This window comes from Panthera onca, chromosome D3, assembly GCF_046562875.1.
Source record: "Panthera onca isolate mPanOnc1 chromosome D3, mPanOnc1 haplotype 2, whole genome shotgun sequence".
NCBI lineage: Eukaryota > Metazoa > Chordata > Mammalia > Carnivora > Felidae > Panthera > Panthera onca.
Genome location: NC_138350.1, coordinates 20556001 through 20579081, shown reverse-complemented (window position 1 = coordinate 20579081; position 23081 = coordinate 20556001). Strand labels below are relative to the sequence as shown.

The 23081-nt window shown below is 38.2% G+C and overlaps 1 protein-coding gene across 1 annotated transcript in view; it reads left to right on the top strand.

Annotated features, from left to right (window-relative positions):
• SFI1 (SFI1 centrin binding protein) overlaps window positions 1–23081 on the top strand; it is a 105697-nt gene that overhangs the window by 25407 nt on the left and 57209 nt on the right. Inside the window, exons 5-7 of the mRNA XM_060612646.3 lie at window positions 17–88; window positions 8373–8483; window positions 13142–13236. Of these exons, the coding sequence (XP_060468629.3) occupies window positions 17–88; window positions 8373–8483; window positions 13142–13236 (278 nt within the window). The remainder of the gene's footprint in view (window positions 1–16; window positions 89–8372; window positions 8484–13141; window positions 13237–23081) is intronic.

The window sequence follows — 23081 nt, the reverse complement described above, 5'->3', positions numbered from 1 at the left end:
TCTTTGCTTCTTTCAGATGCGTGGCCAGAAAGTTCTTATATTTGTGGATTCGAGTAACTTTTGGAAGAGTATTTCCCTCTAAAGCCAGGTAGTATTAGCTCAGAACACCAAACTTCTCTGAGTTTGTTCTAGGTTTTATTTTGTATTAAGCTCATGTGTAACCTTTGTTATGGCATGTGTTACATTCTTCTCCTGCTGCCCTCCAGTGTCCAGCAGGCATCTGATATAATGGTTACCTAGCAGAGAGTAGTTTGAATGCATGTGTGAAGCAATCGGAAATAAACCAAGATAGCTAAGACCCTCTGTGAAAAGGTATTCTGAGTATTTGCCCAGAAATAAGCAAGTTCCTTCAGGACACTGTTGAGACTGACCACATTGACATGATCTAGGACAGGACCTGGGGAAAAAGTTGCATTGGCAAGGGGAGTGAAATTTTAGTCGAGAGAATGTCCCTGTGCCACACCTTCCCTCTGTATGGGCCATTGCCCCCTGCTACAAGTTTTGGTTAAAATTGCTTTAACTGCAGTACCCAGAATGGATTGCTAGGGGGAGCCACCAGCATCAGGGACACATGCAAGAGGTAGTGGGGTTGGAGAGAAGGGGCCAGTGTATGGTATATTTCAGAGGAAGAATTGGCAGCCGTTGAGATGTAAGCATTTTTTTTTTTTTTAAACTGGAATGTTGTGGGTTCTTAACCTCTCTATTCTTCCCTTATTACAACCTTTCGTTTCATTTTTCTGACATTGTCATTTTACTAATATGAAACGTCATCCAAATTTTTTGATTCAAACTCCTTTAAGCAAATTTGGCCTGTGGGTGTTCTCTGAAATCTTTTTTTTTTTCACTTTTTTTATTTCACTTTCATTTTTGAAGGATATTTCACTCCATAGAGAAATCTAGGTTGCCAGTTTTCCCTCCAGCGTTTTGAAGATATTTCATTGTCTTATGGTTTCCATTTGTAAGTTGTTAGTCTAATTATTGCTGTTTTGAAGATTCATTATCTTATTTTTCAAAGTTTTAATATGATATGCCTAGGTATGGATTCATTTTCTTAAAGTCTTAGCTCATGCTGACATAATAGGTCACAGGATTTTGGTTTTTTGCTTTGTTTTATGTACACATCTTCCTGGCATACTTTCTTTGTCCAAAGTCATGTTATTCTCCTTTTCCTTTCTCATACAATCACTTGCATGAGATTTGACCTCAGATACTTTGTTGCTCTTTTTATTTTTCTTGTTTTTTAACGTTTATTTTTGAGACCAAGAGAGCGAGAGAGAGCAAGAGAGAGAGACAGAGAGAGAGCATGAGAGTGGGAGAGGGCCAGAAAGGGGAGACAGAGAATCAGAAGCAGGCTCAGCACAATGAGCACAGAGCCTGGCGCAGGGCTTGAAACCAAAAGTCGGACGCTTAACTGACTGAGCCAACCAGGCGCCCCTGTTGCTTTTTTAATTTTTTTTTAATTTTTTTTTTTAACGTTTATTTATTTTTGAGACAGAGAGAGACAGAGCATTAATGGGGGAGGGTCAGAGAGAGGTAGACACAGAATCTGAAATAGGCTCCAGGCTCTGAGCTGTCAGCACAGAGCCCGACGCGGGGCTCGAACTCACGGACTGCAAGATCATGACCTGAGCCGAAGTCGGCCGCTTAACCGACTGAGCCACCCAGGCGCCCCCCCTGTTGCTTTTTATGTGGAATTAATCTCTCTGAACTTTTAGAGCAAGGCAAGGTCAGTTAACTTTCCTGATTTCACAGAGCTGTCTCATTTGTAGTATTAAAAAAAAATCATGCTGTCTTGCTCTATAGGATATCCTGGTTCTGTTCTCCTAAAATACTTGGTCTGATCCTCTCTTTCCTCTTCTCGATTGTCCCTCTCCTCAATTTCTATTCTACTCCCAGCAGCTTTTTCTCAGTATGAAGCTCTGTCCTAAAAGGGAGCCTGGCATGTTGGGTCTGAGACTATAGGCACTGGACTGCTCCAGCTGTTTCGGTTCTTTCTGCATGAGCCGTGGTAACTGAGGGGACAGAGTTCCTCTCAGGTTCAGCTGCTAGTCTCAAATTGGGCCTCTGCACCTTGCAGTGACTGCTTATTGGCTGTTTGGAGGTTTTCCCATTCTCCAGCTCCTTAGATGCCACCCTCATTGTTCTTTCTTCCTCCTGTAGAAATATTAATACTATGCAGGTCTTTTGACTGTGGATGGTTTGTCCCTGTCTGCTTGCATTTTGGATTTATGGCGATACCTTGTCACCTGGTTTTGTTGTAACTGATACATGAATTTTTGGTTTTGCTACATGGTTGCCGTGTGTGTTTTACAGGGATTCAGAGATAGGAAAACTATGTTGCACCCTCTACTATCTTCACCAAATTCTTTTCCTACTTAATTTTACATTACTTAATATTTGACCCATATTTAACTGGAAACCTTTTTTTTTCAAGTAATACTCATTTATATTCCAAATACTTGGGAAATGCTGATTATATCTGTCAGAAATGCATTTAGGGCGCCTGGGTGGCTCAGTCTGTTAAACATCAGACTTCGGCTCAGGTCATGATCTCGCGGGTTGAGAATTTGATCCTGGAGTTGGGCTGTGTGCTGACAGCTCAGAGCGTGGACCCTGCTTCAGATTCTGTGTCTCCCTCTCTCTCTGCCGCTCCCTCTACTCACGCTGTCTCTCCCTTTCTCTCTCTCTCTCTCTCAAAAAAATAAACGTTAAAAAAAAGAAATGTATTTGATTCTAAATAAGAGAAACTCTGGCAATAGCTTTAACAAATTGGGATTTGCTTTTTCTCATAAGCAGTCTGGAGGATGGTGTTGGTTTAGCTGTTCATTGATGCCATCAGAGACTCAGGCTTTTAGTACCTTTCAAGTTCACCATTCTTAATATATTGCCCCTTTGTTCTCAGAGGTGACACTGCATAGTTGCAAAATGAGTGTTCTATTTTACACAGGAAGGAGTAAGGGAAGGGTGGTGTCAGCTAGATCTGTCTCTTATGCAGGAAAACAAAACTTTCCTGAAAGCCCTCAGCTGCATTCTGCTTCTGCCTCATTGGCCACCTTTTGGCCAGCAAAAAAGCTGGCTACCTTTTGCTGCAAAGCAGGCTGGGAAAGAAACCTTTCCAGCCTCTGCAGTTGGATGCCTGTGAGGAAGCAAAGGCTTGACTCTGGATGTTGGGTTAGCCAGTGACAGATGTTGGCTATACTGCTTTGAAATGATCACATTATTATACTCTTTACTTTCTTTGCTCTTGAATAGTAAGGGTATGGAGAAAGAATACTGAACTGGAATTGGGGAGACCCAAGTTTTGGTCCTAGCCCAGATCCTAGGTAATTGTTTGGTCTAGGATAAGTTATGGCTCTGGGCCTTCTCAAATTGTAAAAAGAGAGAGTGAGAATGCTATTTGTTGTCTAAGCATCTATCAGAGTTAGTATTCTGATACTGTGTTTCCATTGACTTAGAAATTTGTGATGTTTTTGTTTTTGTTTTTGTTTTTCAAGTTGTAATCTCTCTTTAAATCAAGTGAGTTGTTATTTGGGGGAAAATTTTACATACTGATCTTTGCTTTTTTTGTTATTGTTTTGGTCTTTTTCCATGTTCTTTATTCCTCACTTTTAGGAATATTAGAGAATTATTTCATACCAGAAAATGCAGAATAATGCCTTTATATTCTTGGAAATTTTTTTAACTTTTATAAACTGGCATTGTTTTATCATTAATAAACTGAATCAAAATGATCATTGAATTAGTAGGGTGAAAATAATGCAGTATATGTCCATTTATAAGGTAGTCATAAATATGAGGTAGTTAGCTATTTTTCTGAAGAGGAGATCTAAATAAAAATTTTTGGCTAACTTGGGAAGTGGGATGCTCTTGTCTATTTATAGTATTTATTTATTTTCTAAGTTTATTTATTTATTTTGAGAGAGAACAAGTGGGTGAGGAGCAGAGAGAGAGGGAGAGAGAGAATCTTAAGCAGGCACTGCAATGTCAGTGCAGAGCCCAACACAGGGCTTGACGTCACAAACTATGAGATCATGACCTGAGCCAAAACCGAGTTGGACACTTAACCAACTGAGCCACCCCAGCGCCCCTATAGTATTTATTTTTGTTTACAATATTTAATTCATCAATATTTCTTCCTCATTCTTAGCTAATGGCCTTGCTTCCTATTTTCTTGATAGAAACAACAGAAGAGACTTGCACAAGCTCCCTCCACCACATCCACCCACTCACCGCGAGCATCTATCACCATGCAACTTGCTTTCCCTACTCTTAGGCCAGTGACCTGCCCTTGCTCTCATCTGCGGCAAAATTTTTGGCTTCTGCATTCGGTTGCCTTTGTGCCTACTCAAGGCCATCACCCTAGCAATTTTTTTTTTCTCTTTTCTGCATTATCAATTTTTTGCTCTCTACTGGATCATTTGCACCAGCCTATAATACCCTTTATTTCTCTTATCCTGAAAAAAATAAAATCTCTTTGGCTGTAGGTCCTCCTGCAGCTAGCACTCTGTATCTTTGCTCCCCTTTACATCAACTCCCCTGGCCAGACTCGGTGTGTCCAACATGTCTTGTAATCTCCCTTATATCTATCCCACTAGGCTTTAGATTCTACTCCTCCACCAAAACTATATTTGTTAAGGTCATTGCATTTGCCAAAATTAGTGGTAAATTCTGAAACTTCCTCTTACTTGGCCTACCAGGAAGCAAGACAGTCTGTCATTCCCTTCTCTGAGAAGCCCTTTCTTCTTGCACCTTCCAGGTTACCATCCTCTCATGGTTTCCCTTTTCCCTCTTTGACTGCTCCATCTTTCTTTTGTGGATTCCTCCTCACCTAAATACCCAGTGCCACATCTTTGTGCTGCTTCTGTGTACCTCACAATCGTGATAATCTCATCAACTCTCAGGATGATTCCCAAATATATACACCCCGCCCAGACCTCTCTCTTGTCCAGACTGCTATGTATGTGGCAATTCCACTGTGTGTCTAATAGATGTCACAACTTAACTGTGTCCAAACCTGAAATCTAGAGCATCCCCACAAACCTCTCTGCTGAGCCTTCTCCCTCTCCGTTAATGGAAACTCCCATATTTCCAGGGACTTGGGTCAGAAACCCGGGAGTCACCTTTGACATCTCTCTCTCATACCCCAGTTTACAATGCCAAATGCCCAAATTGTGTTGACATAACTTTCAAGATATATTCAGACTCCACCTCTCTTCAGCACTTCCAGTACCACCCTGGTCCAAGCCATCATCATGTCTCCCCCTGAATGACTACAGTAACTTCACTGGTCTCCTATTTCCAGCCCTAGCCCCAGTCAGTCTTTTCACAACTGGTATTCTGAGTAAATCAAGTCATGTCCCTCCTCTGCTCAGATGGCTTCCCTTCTGGCCAAGAGTAAAAGCCATAGTCCTTATGGTAGCCTATAAAGCCAATTGACTTTTTTGTTATCTATCTATGGATTTTTAAAAAATTTCTGCTGTCATATTTAAAATTCCCAACATCTCTTTTTTGTTCTCTGAATGTTCTTTTTTTTTTTTTAAGAAATCGCATCCTGTAGGTTCATAATCTTTTGAAGTTAATGTAGCCATTTGTTTTTAAGATTTTTGCTTATATTGTCTGTTTCTTCTGAGCCCTTTTTTTCTCTGTGCTTTTGGTCATTGTCTCATATTGGAGCCTTGCCTCAAATATCAAAACATCCTTTCATTGTCTATTCATATTTAAGAGTTAGGCACTAAAATGCTAATTTTGGGATCCTTTCTATGTATGCATAAGGACTTATAAACTGAAGGCTTCACTTTAGGCTTTTGAGGTAGAGACTGGACAGTTTCACTGAGGAACCTCCAGCTGTCACTATCCAGAAGCCTTTTCTGTTAGGTGGTTGATCATGTTCCCCAGAGGAGAGGAATCCTCCAAATTCTTTCTGGGCTGGAGTGGCTCGGAGGTGGGTGGTAGTGATTATAAACTTGGAATGTGGATCTCACTGTTGAGTATGTGGACTCTCCATTTAAGACCCTCTCCAGATCTCTGGTGATATTCTGCAGTCCAGTGTTCCTCTGTTGAGCTTCTCCAGAGATAAACCCAAGTCTCTGCTTGGGTGAATAAAAGGATCCAGGGGCCTAATTGCTGCTTATGCCCAGGCTTGCAAACAATCCTGTGTTTTCATCTCCACCCAGGGCTCCCTCATTCCTGATGCCTCATGTTCCCATGCCTGTCTGAGGTCTGTGCCACCAGCTGGTTGCTTCTTGACTCCCACAGAACAAGATACTTAGTACTCTCTTGGCTTTCTCTGATATGGTATGATATGTTGATTCAGTTCTCTGATATGTTGATTCAGTTGCCTGTGCTATCATTTAAAATTTGTTGACATCTCTGATCTATCATTGTTGCTCCTATTCTCTTTGTCTTTGTGAGTTTGCACCTTTTGAAATGTATGTGCTGTTATTTTAGTGGGGTTTAGGAAGAGAAGGAGGTTGATGGATAGTAGTAGATGATGGAAGGAAGTACATGTGCACATGGAAGTGGTTCTTTTCCATGAAATTTTTAAAAAATTGTGATCAAAGTTGTTGTTTAAAAATTCTTCAGGGGCACCTGGGTGGCTCAGTCAGTTAAGCGATCGACTCTTGATTTCAGCTCAGGTCATAATCTCATCGTTTGTGAGACTGAGCCTTGCATCAGGCTCTGCGCTGTGAGCGTGGGATTCTTTCTCTGCCCTTCCCCCATTCATGCTTTCTCTCTCTCAAAATAAACAAACATTAAAAAAAATTTTTTTTTAACTATAGACACATGTAATAGGAAACACTAGTCTTCTATAATCTTCCTGAGAGAAAACCACTGGTAATAGTTTGGTATTGTGGAGTTGTTTTCAGGCTTTTAATATGTATAATATAATTATTTTTATGTATGCAGAGTACATGCATATAGATGTATATGTTTTTATGTATGTCTACAAATATGTATGTGTGTGCATACATTATATATGTGTAAATATATACAAATTTGTATGCATTCTAACATAGGAGTAGTGGAAATACAAAAAAAATGTAACTTTAGAGGTGCCTGAGTGGCTCAGTCGGTTAAGTGTCCGATTTTGGTTCGGGTCAGGATCTCATGGTTTGTGAGTTCAAGCCCCACATTGGGCTCTCTGGTGTCAGCTCAGAGCCTGCTCCTGATCCTCTGTCTCCTTCTCTCTCTGCCCCTCCCCCATTTGTTCGTGCTGTCTCTCAAAAATAAATAAACATGAAAAAAATTAACTTTAGAAAATGGTGTCATACATACTATGAGGTAGCTTTATTTTTTCACCTAACCACTTCTCTGGAACATCTCATTTCAATATCTTTAGCTCCACTTCACAAAAAATGACAAGGTGAAGTTAGTTGAATTTAACCTATCCATCCCTTTGAGGGACATTTGTTGACTTTTATCCTCTTTTATTATGAACAAGAGCGAAGTGAATTTCCCTATGAGTATTTTTGCTAGCTAGTTTTTTAAAAACTGTGAGTGGTGAGGAGGAAGCACATGTTAATAAGCTGCAGAACTATGAAAAGAAATTCAAAGTGACTGACAGGCACAGAGTTCTTGAATTATCAGTCACCTCCACAGTGCCTGTTAGCATCAACACAATCTGCCATTGCTCTTGTTTTCTTTCTTATTACCTTTGTCCTCTCTTTATTGCCTCTACGTATCTTCTGCTGTTTTTATAACTCTCCTGGACAGATTTCAGTGAAACTAATATGCTCTGTTCTTATTAAGTACTAGGAATAACATTAAGTATTTGCTGATTTTATAACTTTTAATCTCCTCTATACATAAATGTGAAGTGTAGTTACTACTTTAAAAATATTTTTTAGGGCCACCTGGGTAGCTCAGTTGAGCGTCTGACTTTGGCTTAGGTCATGATCTTGTGGTTTGTGAGTTTGAGCCCCACATAGGGCTCGCTGCTGACAGAGCCCGCTTTAGATCCTGTCCTGCTCTCTTTGCCCCTTCCCTGGTTGTGCTCTCCCCAAAATAAATAAATATTAAAAAAATAATAATAATAAAAACATTTTTTTTAGTCTGATGAAGAAAAAAATGAAGAATAATTCTCAACTCATGGTATTTGAAGTCAGATTTTTATTTTACTTTAACCTCCTCAATTGGTAAGATCTGTAGTATAACATTTTTAGCTTTTTTCCTAGTTTAAGTACTTTTCTTTCCTAGTTTAAATACTTCTAAATATTTGATCTGAAAATATTTTTTTATTCTATTCTGGTGTTATCAAATAATGAGCCATGCTTTTCTATGAGAATGTAACAGCAATATTAAACTAATTTGGGAACAAATACCAGCTCCCACATCATCATGGATTTTTCTCTGATTTTTGTTCATTGCCAAAGGTGTTACTATGAGCAGAGAATACTACGGAAGGTCTTTGAAGAATGGAAAGAAGAGTGGTGGGTTTTCCAGCGAGAGTGGAAACTCTGTGTTCGAGCAGACTGCCACTATAGGTCAGGTTTCATGTTATATTACTTTAATTTTGCTGATTCACATTATGAAATAGTTATCTGTTGGCATATTTCTGGTCAAAAGGAGAAAGTTTTTTTGTCCCCCAGTTTTATTGAGATATAACTGACATATAACTGTATGAGTTTCAGGTATACAGCATAAAGGTTTGACTTACATATATTGTGAAATGATTACCACAATAAGTGTAGTTAACATCCATTGTCTCATAAAGATACAATAAGAAGAAATGGAAAAAAAAAGAAAAAATCTTTTTTTAGTTATAATGAAAAGTCTTAGGATTTATTCTCTTAACTTTTATATATATCATACAGTAGTGGTAACTATAGTTATCATGTTGTACATTTCATCCTGAGGACTTACCTATTTTATAATTGGAAGTTTGTACCTTTTGACTACTTTCCTCCAATTCCTTCTCCCCCTACTCTCCCACCCCCACCTCTGGTAACCACAAATCTGATCTTTTTCTATGATTTTTTTTGGTTCGTTTTTAGATTCCACAGGTAAGTGAGATCATACAGTATTTGTCTTTGTCTGACTTAATCATTCAATATAATGCCCTCAAGGTTCATCCAAGTTGTCACAAATGGCAGAATTTCTTTGTTTTTTATTCCATTGTATATATAGACCACAACTTCATCCATTCATCCATCATGGACAATTAGGTCGTTTCCATATCTTAGCTATTGTAAATAATACTGCTATGAACATGAGGGTGAAAATATCTTTGCAAGTTAGTGTTTTTGTTTACATTAGGTATATTCCCAGAAGTGAAATTGCTGGATCATATGGTAGTTCTACTTTTAATTTTTTTAGGATCCTCCATATTGTTTTTTATAGTGGCTGTAGCAATTTACAGTCTCCACACTCACACCAGCATTTGTTATCTTTTGTCTTTTTGATAATGGTCATTCTAACAAGTATGAGGTGATAGCTCATTGTGGTTTTTCATTTCCCTGATGACTAGTGATGTTGAGCATCTTTTCATGAACCTGTTGGCCTTACATAGACCTTCTTTGGAAAAATGTCTATTCAGGATCTTTGCCTATTTTTTTTAAAATGGGCTCCATGCCCAGCGTAGGCCTTTGACTCATGACTTCAAGATCAAGAGTTGCAGACTCTACCAACTGAGCCAGCCAGGTACCCCTTTGCCTATTCTTAAGTTAGATTATTTGGGGGGTTTGCTATTAAGTTGTATAAGTTCTGTATATATTTTGGATATTAACCCTTTATCAGAATTATGGTTTGCAAGTATTTTTTCCCATTCCACAGGTTATCTTTTTCACTTTCTTGATTGTTTCTTTTGCTGTATAGAATTTTTTAGTTTGATGTAGTCCTACTTGTTTATGTTTATTTCATTGCTTGTGCTTTAGGTGTCATACCAAAAAAATCATTTCTAAGATGTGAAGGTGCTTTTTCCCTATATTTTCCTTTAGAAGTTTCATGGTTTCAGATCTTATATTTAAGTCTTTAATCCACTGCAAGTTAATTTTTTGTGAGTGGTTTAGGATATGTGTCTGGTATCATTCCTTTACATGTGAATATCCAGTTTTTCCCAACACCATTTATTGAAGAGATTGTCTTTTCTCCACTGAGTAGTCTTGGCTCCTTTTTCAAATATTAGTTGACCATATATACTTGGGTTTATTTCTGGGCTTTTGATTCTGTTCCATTGGTCTGTTTGTTTTCATGCCAGTACCATATGCTTTGATTACTATAGCTTTACAACATAGCTTTAAATCAGGAAGTGTGATGCCTCCTGCTTTGTTCTTCTTTCTCAGAATTGCTTTGGATATGTGGAGTCTTTTGTGATTCCATAGAAATTTTAGGATTGTTCTGCTTCTTGTAGAAAATGCCATTGGAATCTTGATAGGCTTACATTGAATCTATAGATGGCTTTTGGTAGTATTACTTTAATAATTTTAATAATATTTTATTAGTTAACACTTAATTACATAATTAATTAAATTACATAATGTAATATAATTTTAATAATATTAATTCTTTTAATCCACGAATGGAATGGATACCTTTACATTTCTCTTTTTCAATGTTTATTATTTTGAGAGAGAGAGTGTGCACATGCGTATTCACACAAAGGGGAGAGGTAGAGAGAGAAGGAGGGAGAGAGAATCCCAAGTAGGCTCTGCATTGTCAGTGCAGAGCCCTACATGGGGTTCAGTCTCACGAACTGTGAGATTTTCACCTGAGCCAAAATCAAGAGTCAGACACTTAACCGACTGAGTTACCCAGGTGTCCCTACCTTTCTATTTCTTTGTGTCTTCTTTGATTTCTTTTGTCAATGTTTTGTAGTTTTCAGAATAGAGATCTGTCATTTCCTTGCTTAAATTTATTACAAAGTATTTTATTGTTTTTGATGTATTGTAAGTGGAATTGATTTATTTCTTTTTTTAGATAATTCACTGTTAGTGTACAGAAATGCTACTGATGTGTGTGTTGATTTTGTATTCTGCAAAGTTTAATGAATTTATTTATTAAATATAATAATTTTGAGGCTGAGTCTCTAGGATTTTCTATGTATAAAATCATGTTGTCTGCAAATAGGCAGTTTTACTGCTTCCTTTCCAATTCTGATGCCTTTTACTTTTTCTTGACTGCTTGCTCTGACTAGGACTTCCAGTACTATGTTGAATAGGAATGGTGAGAGTGGACACTTTTGTCTTGTTCCTCATCTTAGGGGAAAAGCTCTCAGCCTTTCTCCATTGGGTATGATGTTAACTGTGGACTTGTCATATATGGCCTTTATTATATTGAGATATGTTTGGTCTATGCCTAATTTGTTAAATGTCTTTATGATGAGTGGTTGTTGAATTTTGTCAAATGCTTTTTCTGTGTCTACTGAGATGATCCTATAATTCTTTCCTTTTGTTCTGTTAATGTGATATATCGCATTGATTTGGAGAAAAGTTTTGAATCATATTCTGTTTTGCTTCAAAATATTTTTAGAGTAAGTAAGATCAAATTCCTAAATTAAACCCAAGCACATGTGCATGTGGGCACACACAAACACACACACACACAGACACCTTTTTAATGTAAGTTACCGTTATGTGTTGGTAATGTTCATGATTTCAATAGTGTTTTCTCACTGACACTTCTGTATAATTTCTAATTCTGAGAGCATTCTGTTTTTTAAACTAATAAGTTGATTTAATTTTTATTGATTATGGGAGAAAATATATGCCCAATAGCAGACAGTAAGAAAATAGAAATGGGAAGAAAAAAAACTCTAAATCTTGACGTTGGTCAAGGGATAAGTAGAGGAAAATGTAAAAATGGGAATTATATTAAATACACATTTTTATACTTTTTTTTTTAATGTTTATTTAGTTTTGAGAGAGAGACAGAGCATGAGTGGGGAAGGGGTAGAGAGAGAAGGAGACACAGAATCTGAAGCATGCTTCAGGCTCCAAGCTGTCAGCACAGAGCCAGATGCAGGGCCCAAACTCACAAAACATGAGGTCATGACCTGAACTGAAGTCAGACACTCAACCAACTGAGCCACCTAGGCACCCTTTTTATTATACCTTTTCTAATAAAAGATTAATGTACCTTATACATCATATCTTCTTAAAATAGTATTCACTCTCATAATCTTCTTTATTTAGGTTCTTTGGGTCAGAGTTTCTGATTTATAGATATTTCAGATAAAATATAGACAATGTTGAATCATTCTAATAAGGTGGTAGAGTATGAAATCAAGTCTTAGTCGGGGCGCCTGGGTGGCTCAGTCGGTTAAGTGTCCAACTCTTGGTTTCAGCTCAGATCATGAACTCAAGGTTTTGTGAGTTCAAGCCCCACATTGAGCTCTGTGCTGACAGCACAGAGCCTGCTTGGGATTTTCTCTCTCTCTCTCTCTCTCTCTCTCTCTCTCTCTCCGCCCCTCCCTGCTCATGCTGTCTCTCTCTCAAAAAAATAAATAAATAAACTTAAAAAAAAATCAAATCTTAGGACATGAGATAGTGAAAATATGGAAACGCTGACAGTCTTTCTTTTAAAAAAAAAAATGTTTATTCATTTTGAGAGAGAGAATGCAGGCATGAGCAGGAAAAGGGCATAGAGAAGAGAGGGAATCCCAAGGAGGCTCTGAGCTGTCAGTGCAGAGCCCTATGTGGGACTCAGTCTCCTGAATTGTGAGATCATGACCTGAACCAAAATCAAGAGTCAGAGACCACCAAATGAGCCACCCAGGTGTCCCAGGACTGACAGTCTTAATGGGTACAGTGTATGTCTTGAGAAGGAAAAGACAAAGGAAAAGTGTCATTGACCATGTTTTAGTGCAGAGGAAAGGTGTAATGTTTTATATAATGTGGATGATTAAGGTGATAATATTACTGTCATTCACAGCTTTGTGAATGCTGAAGGTGAAGTTATTCTTGGATAATTCCAGCCTATTTTTCCTTAATGATTCTATGTGGTGAGGATAATGATTCTGCATTAAGGAGAATAGGTTTCACTTTGATTGTGGGAAATGAAATTTTTAGCTTAAGAGATAGGTAAGGCTTTTTTATATCAGAATCATCCATGTTAATATCTCCTGAGTACAGAACGGATTTGGTATATTGAGTTAGGAGTTTTTTTGGTTTAAAGAAATACCATTTGCTTTTTTTCACCTCCTCAGATATTACTTGTACAATCTGATGTTCCAGACCTGGAGGACCTATGTGCATCAGCGGCAAGAGATGAGGAACAAGTACATGAGAGCTGAGAATCATGGTGAGAAAAGGAAGTACATGTCTAAAAAAATTCCTTCATTTATTTGATTTTTTTTAATGAAGACTTAATTTTTTTAGAGCTGTTTTAGTTAGGTTCATAGCAAAATTGAGAGGAAGATTACAGTGATTACCCATTTATCCCCTTCCTCCCACATGCATAGTCTCTCCCACTATCATCATCACTCACCAGAGTGGTACATTTGTTACAATGAATCTGCATCCACACATCGTTATCACTCAAAGTCCATAGACCTCAGGGTTCACTCTGGGTGTTACACATTCTATGGACATGTATCTCATTACGGCATCAAATAGAATATTGTCACTGGTCTTAAAATCTTCTGTGCTCTGCCTATTTAGTTCATCTCCTCCCCCTTGCAACTTTTAACTGTCTTCATAGTTTTGCCTCTTCCACAATGTCATATAATTGAAATCATCTAGTATGGATGTAGCCTTTTCATTTTTTTTTTTCAATATATGAAATTTATTGTCAAATTGGTTTCCATACAACACCCAGTGCTCATCCCAAAAGGTGCCCTCCTCAATACCCATCACCCACCCCCCCCTCCCTCCCACCCCCCATCAACCCTCAGTTTGTTCTCAGTTCTTAAGAGTCTCTTATGCTTTGGCTCTCTCCCACTCTAACCTCTTTTTTTTTTTTTTTTTTTTCCTTCCCCTCCTCCATGGGTTTCTGTTAAGTTTCTCAGGATCCACATAAGAGTGAAAACATATGGTATCTGTCTTTCTCTGTATGGCTTATTTCACTTAGCATCACACTCTCCAGTTCCATCCTTTGCTACAAAGGGCCATATTTCGTTCTTTCTCATTGCCATGTAGTACTCCATTGTGTATATAAACCACAATTTCTTTATCCATTCATCAGTTGATGGACATTTAGGCTCTTTCCATACTTTGGCTATTGTTGAGAGTGCTGCTATAAACATTGGGGTACAAGTGCCCCTATGCATCAGTACTCCTGTATGCCTTGGGTAAATTCCTAGCAGTGCTATTGCTGGGTCATAGGGTAGGTCTATTTTTAATTTTCTGAGGAACCTCCACACTGTTTTCCAGAGTGGCTGCACCAATTTGCATTCCCACCAACAGTGCAAGAGGGTTCCCGTTTCTCCACATCCTCTCCAGCATCTATAGTCTCCTGATTTGTTCATTTTGGCCTGAATGTAGCCTTTTCAGATTGGCTTCTTTTACTTGGTAATATGCACTTAAGGTTCCTCCATATCTTTTATGTCTTGATAGCTCATTTCTTTTTAGTGCTGAATAATATTCCAATGTCTGGATGTACCACAATTTATCCATTTCTAAGAAGGACATCCTGGTTGCTTCCAAAGTTTGGCAATTATGAATAAAGCTTCTGTAAATCTCCATGTGCAAGTTTTGGTGTAGATATAAGTTTTCAGCTCCGTTGGGTAAATACCAAGGATTGCAGTTGCTGATCATATGGTAAGGGTATGTTTAATTTTGTAAGAAACTGCCAAACTGTCTTCCAGAGTGTCTGTACTGTTTTGCATTCCCACCAGCAATGAATGAGAATATCTGTTGTTCCACATCCTCACCAGCATTTGGTGTTGTCAGTGTTTTGGATTTTGGCCGTTCTAATAGGTTCGTGTAGTGGTATTTTGTTTTAATTTGTATTCCCTGATGACATATGATGTGGAACATCTTTTCATATGCTTATTTGCCATTTGTGTATTTTTGCTGAGGTATCTGTTAAGGTCTTTCGCCCATTGTTAAAGTTGGATTGTTTGTTTTCTTGTTGAGTTTTAAGAGTTCGTTGTATATTTGGGATAACAATTTTTTTTTATCAGATGTGTCGTTTGCAAATATTTTCTCCCAGTCTGTGACTTGTCTCCTCATTCTCTTTACATTGTCTTTTGCAAAGCAAAAGTTTTTAATTTTAATGAAGTCCAGCTCATCAAATTTTTCTTTCATGGAAGATGCTTTTAGTGTTGTATCATACCCAAGGTTATCTGAGATTTCTCCTATGTTATTGTCTAGGGGTTTTATAGTTTTGTGTTTTACATTTAGGTCTGTAGCCCACTTTGAGTTAATGTTTATGAAGAATGTAAGGTCTGTGTCTAGATTCTTTTTTTGGTTTTTTTTTTGCATTTTTAAATCGAATTGTTTCCGTACCATTTGTTGAAAAAACTGTCTTTGGGGCGCCTGGGTGGTTCAGTCGGTTAAGCGGCAGACTTCGGCTCAGGTCATGATCTCGCGGTCTGTGAGTTCGAGCCCCGCATCGGGCTCTGTGCTGACAGCTCAGAGCCTGGAGCCTGTTTCAGATTCTGTGTCTCCCTCTATCTGACCCTCCCCCGTTCATGCTCTGTCTCTCTCTGTCTCAAAAATAAATAAACATTAAAAAAAAAAATACTTTAAAAAAAAAAAAAGAAAAGACTGTCTTTACTCCATTGTAATGCCCTGCTACTTTGTCAAAGATAAGTTGGCTGTATTTACATGGGTCTGTTTCTGGACCTTCTGTTCCATTGAAGTATTTGTCAGTTCTTTTACCAATATCACTTTGTTTTGACTACTGTAACTTTATAGTTAAGTCTTGAAGTCAGGTAGTGTCATTCCTCCAACTTTATTCTTCTCCTTTAATATTGTGTTGGCTATTCTAGGTCTTTTGCTGCCTATAAACTTTAGAATCTGTTTGTTGATTTTGGTTGGAATTGCACTGAGTATGTAGATCAAGTTGGGAAGATCTGACATCTTGACAATATTGAGTCTCCCTATCCATGATAATGGGATATCCTTCCATTTATTTAGTTCATTGATTTCGTTCATCAGAGTTTTTCAGTTTTCCTCACACTGACATTGTATATATTTTGTTATATTTATACCTATTTCATTTTTTGGGGTGCTAATGTAGATTCTATGGGATTTTCTATGTAGATAGTTAAGCCGTTTGTGAACAGAGACAGTTTTATTCCTTCCTTTCCAAATTATTTTTATTACACTAGCTAGAGCTTCCAGTAAGATATGAAATAGGAGTGGTGAGAGTGGATACCCTTGCCTTGTTCCTGATTTTAAGGGAAAAGCATTCAGTCTTTAACCATTAAATATGACGTTAGCTGTAGGGGTTTTTTTTGGTAGATGTCCTTTATGAATTAAGGAAGTTATTTTTTATTCCTAGTTTTCTGAACACTTTTATCATTAAGAGGTATTGAATTTTGTTGGATGATTTTTCTGTATCTATTGAGATGATTCACACTTTTCTTTTTTAGTCCTTTAATATGGTGAAACACATAGAGCAATTTTCTAATTTTGAACAATTCTTACATTCCTGAGATTAATGCCATTCTTTATATATTCCTGGGTTCAGTTTACCAACTGTTTTATTGAAGATTTTTACATCTATGTTCATGATGATATTGGTCTATAGTTTTCTCTTGTTGTAATGTCTTTGTCTGGTTTTAGTTAAGCGGTAATCCTGGCCTCATAAAATGAGTTGGGAAGTGTTTCCTTGTCTTCTATTTTCTAAAAAGGATTTGTAGAATTGGTATTATTTCTTCCTTCAATATTTGGTAAAATTCTTTAGTGAACTCATCCGGGCCTGTTCCTTGTTGGTGAGTTTTGAAGTTTGAATTCAAGTTTTTGAGTAGATGGAAGACTATTTAGGTTACCTATGAAGCAGTTTTGGTAATTTGTCTTTCAAGGAATTAGTCCATTTTAAATATGTTGTTTAATTTATGGGCATAGAGTCATTTGAATTACTCCATTATTATAATGTTAATGTCTGCAGGGTCTGTAGTGATAGCTCCTCTCTCATTCCTAATATTGATCATTTATATCTTTAACCTTTTATTCTTGATTAGTGTGACTAGAGCTTTATCAGTTTTATCCATCTTTCAAATAACCAGCTTTTACATTCATTCTGTTTTTCTGTTTTCAAGTTCCTTGATTTCTGCTCCTTTTTTTATTATTACTTCACTTCTGTACGGTTTGGTTTCAATTTGCTTCCCCCCCCCCCCCCCCCCCCCCCAGTTTCTTAAGATGTAAGCTGAGATTACTGATTTGAGGCTTTTCCTTTTTTCTAACACAAGCATTTACGGTAATAAAGCTTCCCTTAAGCATCGTTTTAACTGCACCCCCCCAGATTTTAATATTTGCAGTTCTGTTTTCATTCAATGAGAAATGTTTTCTAACTTCTGTGACCCACAGGTTATCTTCCTTTTTGACCCACAGGTTATCTAAAAGTGGGTTTAGTCCTATATTGGAGATTTTCTAATACCTTTCTATATTTATAAATATAGTTAAAAATAGGAGAGGAGTTAAGATGGCAGAGTAGTATGGGGACCCTGAGCTTGTCTCATCCCTGAAATGCAGCTAGATCAGCATCAAGCCATTTTGAACACCTAGGAAATTGATCTGAAGATTAATGCAACAATCTGCGTGATTTGAGCCAGAGAACTTGGCAGATATGCAGTGTGGAGAAGTGAATTGGGGGAGAGAAAAGCCGTGGGGCTGCTGAGGGTTGGGAGCCATTTTGACAGAGAGAGGACAGAGAAAGAGAAAGGAGGAAAGTGCAGTGTATCAAGATCACACACAAAAAAGCACTCTACCCTAAAGTAGCTGGAGAGAGAGAAGGGGTGAAAACACTCACGGGGGACTGGACAAGAAATCTGTTCCCCAAAACCATTGATGAAGAGAAAGGAGAGGGTTTCAATATCTCCAGGATTCTATAAACAGTCGAGCACAGAGTTTGAAGTTTCAGAGCTCCAGTGAGGAAGATGGGCCAATCCCAGGAGGAGGCAGTGTGATCTGAGGGGTCCATGTGCCACATGGAGAAAAGTAGTTCCCCTACTTGGAAAGCATTTGGTAGAGGCTATATAGCCTTCCCTGTGGGCAAAAATCCAGCAGACCCCAGAGAGCTGCAAAGCTTACTGATACTGGAACAAAAACACCAGAATGCAGCAAGACCTGGTGGTGGCTGTGTGTTGTTATTTACTATAAACTCTGAGTCTCTGCCACCGTCCAATCATGCAAACGTTTTCTGGGGCAAGTCAATACCTGGCCATTGCTCCACGAGACACTCCCCCAGAGAATCACCGTGGGTCCAAGCCATGGGGTCTCTGAAGTATGGGATTTTGAAACACATCCCCATATGAGATAAAACTCTGAAGGGAGGTGCCACCTGGCTGGCAGACAGCTTGGACACAGACAGGGTAAAGGAGGGGGGAAGACAGATGCCTGAGACAAAGGAGAAGTGCTTGATCATGTGTTTGTGAGGGCACAAAATTCCTGCACCAGAGACTAGAGAGCTGGGTGAAGCCATTTTCACCTCTAGCACACACACAGATCAATCCCAGTGAGCTAAGCAGCACCACCAAGTGGAGAACAGAGCCATCACACCAAGCCCCACCCACTTGTGCCCTCCAGGCACATCCCCCAGAATAGGAGCACAAATCCCTTCCACCTTCTTAATCTAGGGACTATAATGTGCAGAGTTTCAATTCTAGGGGAAACTGGATGTAATTTCATCCAGATTTCATTCTGTTGGCTTGTTCGTTTTTGTTGCTTCTGTTTCTGCTTATGTTGTTTGCTTTTTTCTTTCTCTTTCTTGGATACAGAAAGAGCAAATTAATTTTTTGGTTTTTTATTCTAGTTTATTTTACTCCAATTTATTTAAAAATTTATTGGGGCGCCTGGGTGGCTCAGTCAGTTAAGCGTCCAACTTCAGCTCAGGTCATGATCTCACGGTCCGTGAGTTTGAGCCCCGCGTCGGGCTCTGGGCTGATGGCTCAGAGCCTGGAGCCTGCTTCCGATTCTGTGCCTCCCTCTCTCTCTGCCCCTCCCCCATTCATGCTCTGTCTCTCTCAGTCTCAAAAATAAATAAACATTAAAAAAAGTTAAAAAATTTATTACTTAAACTTTTTTTTTGTCTATTTTTTTTCTTTTTTATCAAGCTTCTTTCAACAATCAGACCAAAACACATCTAGGATCTAGATTCCTTTATTTGATTTTCTGCTTTGTTTTTTATTTAAAAATTTTTATTTTTTATTAATTTTTTTCTTCCTCTAAAATGACAAGATGGAGGAATTCATCCCAAAAGAAAGAACAGGAAGAAATGATGGACAGAAATTTAACCAACACAGATATAAGTAAAATATCTGAGCTAGAATTTAAAACCATGATTATAAGAATACTAGCTGGGGTTGAAAAAAAAAAAAGCATAGAAGACACCAGAGAATCTCTTTCTGCAGAGATAAAATAAATAAAATCTAGTCAGGCTGAAATTAAAAATGCTGTAACTGAGATGCAATCTCTGATGGATGCCATGATGGTAAGGATGGATGAAGCAGAGCAGTGAATCAGTGATATAGAAGATAAAATTATGGAAAATAATAAATCAGGAAAAAAGAGGGAAAGAAAGGCAAAAGCTCACAATACAAGACTTTTTTTGTCGTTTATTTATTTTTGAGAGAGAGAGCATGAGTGGGGGAAGAGCAGAGAGAAGTAGACACAGAATGCAAAGCAGGTGTTAGCACAGAGCCCAACATGGGGCTCGAACTCATGAACTGCAAGATCATTACCTGAACTGAAGACAGACTGAGCCACCCAGGTGCCCCAATCACAATACCAGACTTACAGAACTCAGTGACTTATTAAAGAGGAATAACATGTGTATCATAGGAGTCCCAGAAGATGAAGAGAGAGAAAAAGGGGCAGAAGGCTTATGTGAGCAAATTATAGCTGAAAAACTTTCCTGATCTGAGGAAGGACACAGACATCAAAATCCATGAAGCACAGAGAACTGCCATTAGATTCAACAAAAACCGACCATCACCAAGGCATATCATACTCAAATTCACAACATACACAGACAGGGAAAGAATCATGAAAGCAGCAAGGGGAAAAAAGTCCTTAGCCTACAAGGGAAGACAGATCAGGTGCACAGCAGGTTTGCCCACAAATACATGGCAGGCCAGAAAGGAGTGGTGGGATATATTCAATGTGCCCAGTGGGAAAAATATGCAGCCAAGAATTCTTTATCCAGCAAGGCTGTCATTTAAAATAGAAGGAGGGATAAAGTTTCCCAGACAAAATCTAAAGGAGTTTGTGACCACTAAACCAGCCCTGCCAGAAATCTTAAGGGGGACTCTGAGTGGAGAAACAAACAAAACAAAACACCAAAACAAAACAAAACAAAACAGACCAAAAGCAACAAAGACTAGAAAGGACCAGAGGACATCACCAGAAACATCAACTCTACAAGCCGCACAATGGCACTAAATTCATATCTTTCAATAATCACTCTAAATGTAAATGAGTTAAATGTTCCAATCAAGACAGGATATCAGAATGGATTAAAAAAAAAATAAGACCCATCTAAATGCTGCCTATAGGAGACTCATTTTATACCTAAAGACACGTGCAGATTGAAAGTAGGGGGATGGAGAACCATCTATCATGCTAATGGACATCAGAAGAGAGCTGGAGTAGCTGTACGTCTATCAGAAAAACTAGATTTTAAAACAAAGACTGTAACGAGTTGAAGGACATAATATCATAATTAAAGAAGAGCTAACAATCGTAAATACTTATGCCCCCAACTCGAAATCACCCAAATATATAAATCAATTAATCATAAATATAAACTCATTAATAAAATACAATAGTAGGAGACTTTAACACACCACTTACAGCAATGGACAGATCATCTCAGCAGAAAATCAACACAGAAACAGTGGCTTTGAATGATAAATTGGACTGTATGGACTTAACAGATATATTCAGAACATTTCATCCTAAAGCAGCAAATACCCATTCTTCTCGAGCGCACATGGAACATTATCCAGAATAAATCACATACTGAGTCACAAAATCAGCCCTCAAGAAGTACAAAAAGATTGATATACCATGCATATTTTCAGACCACAGTACTGTGAAACTTGAAATCAACCACAAGAAAAAATATAGAAAGACCACAAATACTTGGAGGTTAAAGAATATCTTATTAAAGAATGAACGTGCTTGGCACAAAAACAGACACATAGACCAATGGAATAGAATAGAAACCCCAGAACTAGACCCACAAACGTATGGCCAACTAATCTTTGACAAAGCAGGAAAGAACATCCAATGGAAAAAAGACAGTCTCTTTAACAAATGGTGCTGGGAGAACTGGACAGCAACATGCAGAAGGTTGAAACTAGACCACTTTCTGACACCATTCACAAAAATAAACTCAAAATGGATAAAGGACCTGAATGTGAGACAGGAAACCATCAAAACCCTAGAGGAGAAAGCAGGAAAAGACCTCTCTGACCTCAGCCGTAGCAATCTCTTACTCGACACATCCCCAAAGGCAAGGGAATTAAAAGCAAAAATGAATTACTGGGACCTTATGAAGATAAAACGCTTCTGCACAGCAAAGGAAACAACCAACAAAACTAAAAGGCAACCAACGGAATGGGAAAAGATATTTGCAAATGACATATCGGACAAAGGGCTAGTATCCAAAATCTATAAAGAGCTCACCAAACTCCACACCCGAAAAACAAATAACCCAGTGAAGAAATGGGCAGAAAACATGAATAGACACTTCTCTAAAGAAGACATCCGGATGGCCAACAGGCACATGAAAAGATGCTCAACATCACTCCTCATCAGGGAAATACAAATCAAAACCACACTCAGATATCACCTCACGCCAGTCAGAGTGGCCAAAATGAACAAATCAGGAGACTATAGATGCTGGAGAGGATGTGGAGAAACGGGAACCCTCTTGCACTGTTGGTGGGAATGCAAATTGGTGCAGCCACTCTGGAAAACAGTGTGGAGGTTCCTCAGAAAATTAAAAATAGACCTACCCTATGACCCAGCAATAGCACTGCTAGGAATTTACCCAAGGGATACAGGAGTGCTGATGCATAGGGGCACTTGTACCCCAATGTTTATAGCAGCACTCTCAACAATAGCCAAATTATGGAAAGAGCCTAAATGTCCATCAACTGATGAATGGATAAAGAAATTGTGGTTTATATACACAATGGAGTACTACATGGCAATGAGAAAGAACGAAATATGGCCCTTTGTAGCAACGTGGATGGAACTGGAGAGTGTGATGCTAAGTGAAATAAGCCATACAGAGAAAGACAGATACCATATGTTTTCACTCTTATGTGGATCCTGAGAAACTTAACAGAAACCCATGGAGGAGGGGAAGGAAAAAAAAAAAAAAAAAAGAGGTTAGAGTGGGAGAGAGCCAAAGCATAAGAGACTCTTAAAAACTGAGAACAAACTGAGGGTTGATGGGGGGTGGGAGGGAGGGGTGGGTGGGTGATGGGTATTGAGGAGGGCACCTTTTGGGATGAGCACTGGGTGTTGTATGGAAACCAATTTGACAATAAATTTCATATATTGAAAAAAAAAAGAAAAAAAAAGAAAATACTTAAACCACACACAAAAAAAATAAAAATAAAAAAATAAAGAATGAACGTGCTAACCAGGAAATTAAAGAGGAAATTAAAAAGTACATGGAAGCCAATGAAAATGAAAACACAACAGTCCAAAACCTTTGGGATGCAGCAAAGGCAGTCATAAGAGGGAAATACATAGCAATCCAGGCCTTCCTAAAGAAGGAAGAAATGTCTCAAATACACAACCTAACCTTATACCTAAAGGAGCTGGAAAAAGAACAGCAAATAAAGCCCAAAACCAGCAGAAAACAGGAAATATAAAGATTAGAGCAGAAATCAATGATATAGTAAAAAAAAAACAAACAAACAACAGAACAGATCCACAAAACCAGGAGCTGGTTCTTTGATAGAATTAACAAAATTGATAAACCGCCAGCCAGATTTATCAAAGAGAAAAAGGAAAGGACCC